This window comes from Podarcis erhardii (assembly GCF_964252035.2).
Source record: "Podarcis erhardii genome assembly, chromosome: 12".
NCBI classification, from domain to species: Eukaryota; Metazoa; Chordata; class Lepidosauria; order Squamata; family Lacertidae; genus Podarcis; species Podarcis erhardii.
The window spans coordinates 5,299,767-5,309,037 of NC_138513.1; the positions used below are offsets into that span (position 1 = coordinate 5,299,767).

The 9,271-nt window shown below is 46.4% G+C and overlaps 1 protein-coding gene across 1 annotated transcript in view; it reads left to right on the forward strand.

Moving 5' to 3' along the window:
- The window catches only part of WNT3A (Wnt family member 3A), a 93,154-nt gene extending 86,616 nt beyond the window's left edge, over nucleotides 1-6,538 (forward strand). Inside the window, exons 3-4 of the mRNA XM_081834526.1 lie at nucleotides 3,300-3,565; nucleotides 4,815-6,538. Of these exons, the coding sequence (XP_081690652.1) occupies nucleotides 3,300-3,565; nucleotides 4,815-5,294 (746 nt within the window). The 3' untranslated portion in view covers nucleotides 5,295-6,538. The remainder of the gene's footprint in view (nucleotides 1-3,299; nucleotides 3,566-4,814) is intronic.
- Nucleotides 6,539-9,271: the final 2,733 nt, after the last annotated feature.

Sequence of the window (9,271 nt, forward strand, 5' to 3'; positions counted from 1 at the left end):
CATTCATCTTACGGGGCACCACTGTACACCCCTCTCTCTATCCAGGCCAGCAAGAGGCATCATCCTAGTTAACGGACACTTTCAGCTAGGCAAAAGCACTCAAGGAGAGCAAGGAGCTGGACAGGTGAGGAACGGGGATCTGGGAAGAAGGGTTGTTCCCTGTCCTGGTGGTGTTGCTTGCAGACAGCCCAAAGGGCTGGAAATAGAGGCCCGGGGGGCTGCATTTGACCTTTAGGCCCAGGGTTCCCCCAACCCTATCATAGCTGGCTTTGAAAGGGGAATAGATAAACTCTTTTGAAAGGATATGTGCTAAGTACACTCTGGTGGGGCTCCTCCTCTGTCGGTGGGCCTTGTCAGGTCTCTCTGGCAAAAGCAGTTGGATCAGCAACGCTGACACTGGAATTGTCCACAGTGCTCCAGAGTGGGTCTTCCACACTGGGAGCATTGTGCAAAATTTAAAATGGCACCTAAACGCTGCTGCTTGGAGCACCAGGCCAAGCCCCAAATCTGCCGTGGACCCTACTAGGGTTTGGGGGCTACAGCAAGCAACCCAGAAATTCCAGGTGCTGATGCTACCAGTCCAAAGCAAACGAGTTTCACATGCCTAACTTCTCCTAGCCCGCCTACTGGGTCTGTAATACAGGTAGCTTGCATCTCACAGGAGGATTCTGTTCCGGATGTCCACACATAAATGCAAAAACATGTAAAACCAGGAACCTCCCAGAACCGCCATCGTGCCAGGTGGAGGGATGCCTTCTCAGCTTTGGGAAGGTGGTGCAAGGGCTCTGGCATGGTCCCAGAGCCTTCCCACCTCCTTCCCAAAGCCTGGTAAGCAGTTGCCTGGCTTTGGGGAGGAGACAGAAGCACTCTAGGACCCTGTCAGAGACCTTGCATCTCCTTTCCAAAGCCCAGGTCCTCACTTACCGGGCTTTGGGAAGGCCACAGCCCTCACACTGCCTTTGTCCTTTGCAAAGCTGGGTAAGCCCACCATCATAGCTTGGGGTGGGGGTGTGAGGGAGGGAATAATTGAAGAATAAGTTTCCTCCACACGCCTTTTATTTATTTCCCCCCCTAACACTCACAAAGCTGAAATCATGTAAGTAAAATAAGTAGAATCGTAGAGTTGGAAGAGACACTGAGGGCCAACCCCCTGCAATGCAGGAACCTCAGCTAAAGTATCCATGACAGATGGCCAGCCAACCTCTACTTAAAAACCTCCAAGGAAAGAGAGGCCACAACCTTCCAAAGAAGACCTTTCCACTGTTGAACAGCTCTGTCAGAAAGTTTTTCCAGGTGCTTAGTATAAGATGCAAGTTACCAGCACAGTCATACCTTGGACCCCAAACATCCTGGAACTCAGATGTTTTGGCTCCTGAACGCCGCAAACCCAGAAGGGGTTGTTCTGGGTTGCAAATGGTATTTTGGAACCCGTACGTCCAACGGGGCTTCCGCGGAAGCTTCCTGCAGCCACGATTTGGTTTTTGAACGTTTTGGAACTTCCAAGGTATGGAACTTCCAAAACGTTTTGGAACTTCCAAGGTATGGCTGTACTTTTCAGGGCGCCTCCCTGTCTCCGCAACCTCCATCGCCACAACCAAGCCTCTTCATAAAGTGCACCCCACAGACGTTCAGTTCAAACCCCCCCCCCCCCCAATTTCCTCAGAGCCTTTGGAGGCTTCATGAGAACTAAAGAAGAGCCTTGCTTGATCAAGTCAAAGGTCCATCTAGTCCAGAATCCTAGTCTCAAAGTGGCCAAACGGATGCCCCAATGAGAAGCTCAAAAGCAGGAATTGGGTGCCACAGCTGCTCTCCCCACCTGCTCTCCCCACAACTGGCATATGGAAGCCTTTGATTTAGAGGTAGATCGTGGCTAGTAACCACTGACAGCCTTTTCCTCTGTGAATTTGCCAAGATGTGTGAAATGGTGTAGGCTGGCTTTTCTCTCGCTTCCTTTTGCGCTCCTCTGTTAGGAATGCTCTCTGTTCCCTCTAGGTAAGGATTCCTCCCCGTACTTCTGTTCACTGACAGCTGACTTTCCAGAAAGGCCTCGTCTCTCTCAAGTCGCGACCTGCTGCCTGTCTCTTCTGCAGCAACCAAGAACCACCCAGGCTGGCTGACAAAAACAAGCCCTGCCGTTCTCCCTCTCCCTCCTCTTATCTCAGCTGAGGCTCTTACATTTTTATATGGCAGTTAAATAACCCCTCATTTCCATTACAAGTGCGTGCTTTTCCTCCTGTTTATCTTCATCTCCAAGGCCAGCCTTTCTCTTGGCCCTGAGGCCCAGGATGCCTCAGGTAAGCTCACCAAAGCTAAAGAGGGTCAGGCCAGCTATTAGCCATTGATGGTGGTGTGTGGGGAGGGGAGGGTTAGACAGACAGAGCCAAACCCTTTATCAGGCATAGGAAGCAATTCACAAGTCTCAGAGAGGCCTTTTCTCTCTCCCCTTCTCCTTCTCTGCGTCAAAGCTGAACCCAGATTGCTTGCTCCAGAGATAGGAGTAGGGGAGAAATTTGGTCTGGCTTACATTTTCATGGAAACCTATGAAATTATTTGATCCAATCTAAGTTGTTGTGTCCATCATTCATAACCACTCTGGGAAAGTAGGAGTGCAGAGCCTGGGCACGCAATAACTACCAAAATGCACATATTAAAATGCTTATATTGTGTGAAGATGAATATAATGTGTGAAAATGCACTCTGTTAGGGGAAATTCCTTGCAAAAATGTGTAAATCAGGCAAAATTCCATACAAAATATGTGTATAATAAAGATAAATTAGCACTAATATGCTGGTGAATTTTCCCGAGGACTTTATTTTCTTTAAGTAAACTGATGTTGGACCACCCTGCGTTAAGGTATTCATTCATTCATTGGAGGTCATAGCTATTAAACAGGTTGGGAATGGATTCAATTTGTACTGTAGACATGAAAAGGGCTCAGTGAGTCTTAAACAATTATAACCTGGGATGGCTATAGGTTTTTAATGAATGGCCTCCAATATTAAAGGGGAGGTTAAGGTTAAGGTTAAGGATCCACATATGAGTGTGGGTTCTGATTGGACAATAGCCCAGAGCAGTAATTCATCCAGAGCTGCAACCAGCAGCACACTGGAAATAATTATTTCTAACTGGTACATTTAACTCCTGTGTATAATATTAATATAAATAAATAATTTTCTATTAATGTGGCTGATGAATTTTCTACTCCAACCTTCCAGTCTCCAAGCTATATTTGTGAAAGTAACCCCATTGTCCTTGAGTAACGGATACTGAGCATGATGTTCATTTTTTTTCCCCACAGCCACCAGAGAGTCAGCCTTCGTTCATGCTATCGCCTCTGCTGGTGTGGCATTTGCAGTGACCAGATCCTGCGCGGAAGGATCGGCCACCATCTGTGGCTGTGACACACGGCACAAGGGTCCTCCAGGAGAAGGTTGGAAATGGGGAGGCTGCAGCGAGGATGTGGAGTTTGGGAGCATGGTGTCTCGGGAGTTTGCGGATGCACGAGAGAACAGGCCAGATGCTCGGTCGGCCATGAACAGACACAATAATGAAGCTGGAAGGACGGTAAGGAAAACCGTGGTTTTGTTCTATTCCCTCGGAGGTGGCTACAACACTATGATAATTTAGCAACTTGCTTCAGATATAAAAGCAGGCACCAAATTGCACAATCATTGAATCCAGTTAATCCTGTTCTCCTTGACTGCACCACTTAAGGCTGCTAGGGGGCAATCGTCTGGCTGACGAACTTTTCCTCCATGGTCAAAGGAGGAGAGAAGGGAAAAAAACAAGCAAGTTGCATAGTCACCTACAATCTCATCACTTTCACTATACTTCTACTCTACAGCTAGCTAAGGTTTTACTGTCAAACATATTGGAAGCTGCCTTATAACAAGTCAGACCCCTTGTCCTCTAGCTCAGTATTGTCCACATTGGCAGCAGCTCTCAATGATTTCAGACAGGTCTTCCCCAGCCCTACCTGAAGATGCCAGGGACCTTCTGCATGCAAAGCAGGTGATCTTTCAAATGTCAAAAAAGACATCTCCATAGTGGCAACTGCAACAGTAACACCTAATGGTGGCAGGAACATTCAAATTGCTCTGTAGAACAGAAAGGAGGAACCTCTGGCCTGTGGGTCTAATTAGGCACATCTAGGAGGACATTATGTCCAAGCCACACCCACCTGCCTTACACCTGATGTCATATGTGACACCAGGTGTAGGGGAGGTAAAAGCCTGGCGCAGCTGAAAGGAATTTTACCCCTAATTTGCCTGATTGAGCTTCAAAATCTGACCTTGCACCTTAAAATCAGTTGGCAACTCTCAGGACATGGGCATAACAAAAGTACTAAAGTGAGGGAAGATTTCTGGGTCCAGCAAATGCACGCATATTAGACTGTAAACTGGTACTGTGCCAGCATCCTAAAATGCTGAGATACTTGTTGTAGCCATTGGCAGAGCTGCGGCACACACCTGACTTCCTGTCACAAGTGTCATTGCTGTTTACCCAGGAGGGAAAGGGGTGAGGTCGGTGCTGTGCAAATGCACCAGCAGAGCCAATCTGTCATTCCAGCTGGTGCATTTGCACCGCGGCAACCATGCTGCCACCTCTCTGCTCCCCCTCCAGGTAAACCACAATGACAGGAGGTTAGATAAGCAGAATTGCACCACCAACCACTACTGGATAACTGGGAACTGCCAACCCTCCAAAGTTTAAAAATGCCATATTGAATGTTTCCTCATACTACAAACTAATGTTGTCTCTCCTCCTTCTGCCTTCCTTGCCATTCTTTCTTTTTACCCCTTTCCTTTTTCAGTCTATTATTGACCACATGCACCTCAAATGCAAGTGTCATGGATTGTCAGGCAGCTGTGAGGTAAAGACCTGTTGGTGGTCCCAGCCTGACTTCCGGGTTATTGGCGACTACCTCAAGGACAAATATGACAGCGCTTCAGAAATGGTGGTGGAGAAGCACAGGGAGTCCCGCGGCTGGGTGGAGACACTGCGGCCCAAATATAACTTCTTCAAAGCACCAACCGAGAGGGATTTGGTCTATTATGAGAACTCACCCAACTTCTGCGAGCCAAACCCTGAGACTGGCTCCTTTGGCACCCGCGACAGGATCTGCAACGTCACTTCCCATGGGATTGATGGTTGCGACCTCTTGTGCTGCGGGCGAGGACACAACACACGGACTGAGAAGAGGAAGGAGAAGTGCCATTGTATCTTCCATTGGTGCTGCTACGTCAGCTGTCAGGAGTGCATACGAGTCTATGATGTCCACACGTGCAAGTAAGATGGGATGGCCACGGAAAAAGAATCAAAGATTGCTTTTTTCTATAGGAGAAAGTTGACTTCTTGAGATCCACACACACACAGAGACACACACACACACACACACACAGAAGCTAGCATTGGTTGGCTAGAATAGGTATCATTTCTTCTCGACCATCACATCTGGATGTTAACCTTGCAATTCCTGACAAACCGAGATGCCAACCAACCAGCTGCTTTTGACCTTTTGCGCCACAGGAGACTGGTTTCTTTAACTAGTCAAGAACATAGAGCTGGATAGTGGATGGCGTTGCAGGTTTCCAGAAGGTTCTGGAGTGTCTGCTTTTTCCTTTCAACTCACATGGCAAAACTTGTGCTATTAAGTGTCCTTTGAATGTTGTGCGTCTTCCTGAAACATGGCCTATTTGTGCATTATGAGCATGGAAGAAGCTTCTAGCGCAATGACTCTTAATGTTCCAGCCCAGCCTGTAGCTAAGTTTCTATGTATAGAATTAACAACAGGTGGTGTGTTGTTGTTTTTAAAGGCCCTTGTTCAACCTCTCACAGGAACTGGAGGAACTTGCAAATGACTCTTCACTCTGTGGAACTGCCAAACTTTGTAATATATTCAAATCCTGAACTGACTGACGATTCAGACAATGCTTCTACTATGGGAGAAGGAAACAGGAAGCGAGGTGGCACTTGTGTGTTATGCTTGTTAAACAATGTAATAGACAGCCCACAACTGTGACATTATTTCCTATGGTAAAAATCACACACACACACACACACACACACACACACACACACACACACTGTTACATATATACATACATATGTACACCATCTCACAGTTTCAAGTGGGCACTGCTAAGGCACTGCTTATTAGCCCACTTGTACTGGGTGGGATTTTACCATAGGAAATAATGTCACAGTGCTGGGCTGTCTACTGGGAATACAACATTGTGGCTTAAACAGTTGGCTCCCTAAGGATCAACAACAGGCCTCTGAGGACAAAATGGCTGCCAGGCCTTACTGCAGTAGATTGTTAAATGACATTAAATTACAGTAATCAATAGGATAGGAAATTACACCTTTTCACCTTCATACCCTGGGTCTTCATCCAAGCCATGCAATATGAGAAGTGAAATGTTGAATGGGCATTCTTTGGAGCCATCATGAATGTTCAGGCAGGTTTCTGATCAATGAAACCATTTCAGCCAGAGTTTCGCAACTGATATGTGCAAATTGTCCTTTATCTAGACATACCCCCTCAAGCATAACCCCAGAATGGCGTATCTGCAGTTCCCACAAAATCAAAAACTTGGTAACTGACTCCTTTTTTATGTAGGTCACGTTTTCAGAAGAAAATCCTTCAAAGCTAACCTAGGGAGTTCGTACCATTTCAATTTTCCAGGGCAAAGATGCATATTTCCTCTTTTTTTCATCACATGACTATTTGTGTGATCAGACAGCTGAAATTTCAGACATTGCAAACAACCCCCCCCCCCCAGATGGTTCAATTTCCTCAGCAAATACCTTGTTGGGGGTGTTTTCCTTGTTGATATATACAGGGGCCAACAGAAGTCGTTCCAGTCAACAAAGCTGGCCTCCCACATTGAGGACATAGATCTCGGAGGGGGGCAAAAGTACGTGTATTTCCCTGGCACACTCCCCAAGTTCCTAGTGTGCCCTGCAACACGCAAGCAAAGATGTCTTACAAAGATGTCTTGCAAAGATGCCTTACAAAGATGTCCAGAAAAACCCATTGAAAATATGCTGACTAGCCTTCCCACACATTTCTGGATTTCTCATGTGTGGCAGGGAGGGCCAACTTGGTGTCTCCAAATGTTATTAAACTCCAGCTCCTAGGAACCCCAGCCAGCTCCACCACTGAGCTACAGTTCATGTAAAGGGAGGCAGAGAAGGGGAGGGAACGCATTATTGGGGAGGGTGTTGACACATCTTCTATAATCTCAACTACAGTGGTACCTCGGGTTACAGACACTTCAGGTTACAGACTCCGCTAACCCAGAAATAGTACCTCGGGTTAAGAACTTTGCTTCAGGATGAAAACAGAAATCGCGCGGTGGTAGCGCGGTGGCAGTGGGAGGCCCTATTAGCTAAAGTGGTACCTCAGGTTAAGAACCGTTTCAGGTTAAGAACGAACCTCCAGAACAAATTACAGTGGTGCCTCGCAAGACGAAATTAATCCGTTCCGTGAGGCTCTTCGTATAGCGGTTTTTTCGTCTTGCGAAGCAAGCCCATTGACAGCTTAGCGGATTAGCGCTATTAGTGGTTTAGCGGCTTTTAGCGATCAGCTGTTAAGCGGCTTATCACCGGATCAGCTGATAAGCGGCTTAGAGGCTTAGGAAAAGGGGGGGAAGGGGAAAAAACCCACAGGAACTCGCAAGACATTTTCGTCTTGCGAAGCAAGCCCATAGGGAAATTTGTTTTGCGAAGCGCCTCCAAAACGGAAAACCCTTTCGTCTAGCAGGTTTTCCGTCTTGCGAGGCGTTCGTCTTGCGGGGCACCACTGTAAGTTCTTAACTGTAATGGTTTGATATAAGTCGGGGGTGGGGGATATGACAAGTTGAATCCAGTCAAAATTGCAACTATGACAAAGTTAAGCACACACTTAATTCTCTCCTACTGAAATAAGACTTTACAAGTTTCTCAGTGTCAGCAGGATTGTGCCCCTATACAAGTGTAGATATATGCTGGACTGTGCGCTAAATAGGCATAGATCTTTTCAGTGCCCTCGACGGACTTGAAATGAATTTTCTGTGCTCTTCCAGTGATCACAGATAGTTTAAATGGTAGAGAGCTTAAGAATCCCTCTGTATTCACCCCAGGGCAGAAACACAGCTGCAATCATAGCGGAAATATGATATGTCGAGTCTCAAAATGAATGAGGTCCTCTTCAGTGAGGTTGTTTCTTTTACTTTTGATTAGACATCTCTCTCCCTCTCATTCCAGCGTCCCAGGAGGCTTTCAAAGGACCCTGGAGAAGGCTCAACAGCCCTGCTGAGAAACATTTTAAAATCCTTTTGTTTCCATTTTTCCAGAATTCTCAACTCTAGTTATTCGTATTTATTTGTGATTGTGACTGACCTCTTGGAATCATCTCTCACTGTTACAAATGGCCTTTCCCAGTCAGTAGCTCCTCATTCTTTAGCTGGAAAGACATCTCAGGGTGAATATGAGGAGCCTTAATGTAGCACCAACCTTGTGGGGCCCTTTGTAGGTCATGAGGAGCTCCCAGGAAACCCCTACCCTGTTCCCAGGCAACCATGGGCAGAACTACGTTGATTCTGCAACTTTATAAACCAAATCTCTTGTGCTTAGCAGCCACTCTAAGCCCACACAGTCGCAATCTATGACAGAGTAGCCAACATTGTGCCTTCCAAGTGTTGCAGATGCCCAACACCCATCAGCTTCTTCCAGCATATTCAATAATCAAGGCAGAAGGGGGTTGTAGTCCACAACATCTGGACAGCACAAAGACCAGAAAACTGTGATTCTCCAGAAGCTATTTTTTGTTGCCCCATAAGAGAATGGCAAATGGTCAGGGACAACAACACAGGTTCTCCATTTCTGACATGGACTGTCACAGACCTGGTTTAGATTGAGGGGGTACAGCTGTATTGCAACTGCAAGGGTGGGGTGGGTCACAAAATGTCCTCTTAACATCTAGTTTGTATGCGTGTTGTTCATGTGCTGATATGGGGTAATACTGTAGTCAAGTTTGAGGTGGTAGTCCCCGAACAAAAATTTTCTGCCTGTGTGAAAATAATGAGGTCAAAGTCTTAAGAATCTACCATTCTTAGTGACAGATTATATAGAATGCATGTAGGGTGTCTCCAGTCAGTATTTTGTGGGAGGGATTCATGTGCATACCAGCAAATTTAGATTTTTACAATTAATGGGGATTAAAGAGTTTTGTTGTCCTAGAGCGGAAGCCACACCATACATTTAAAAGCACCTCCAATCCCCAAA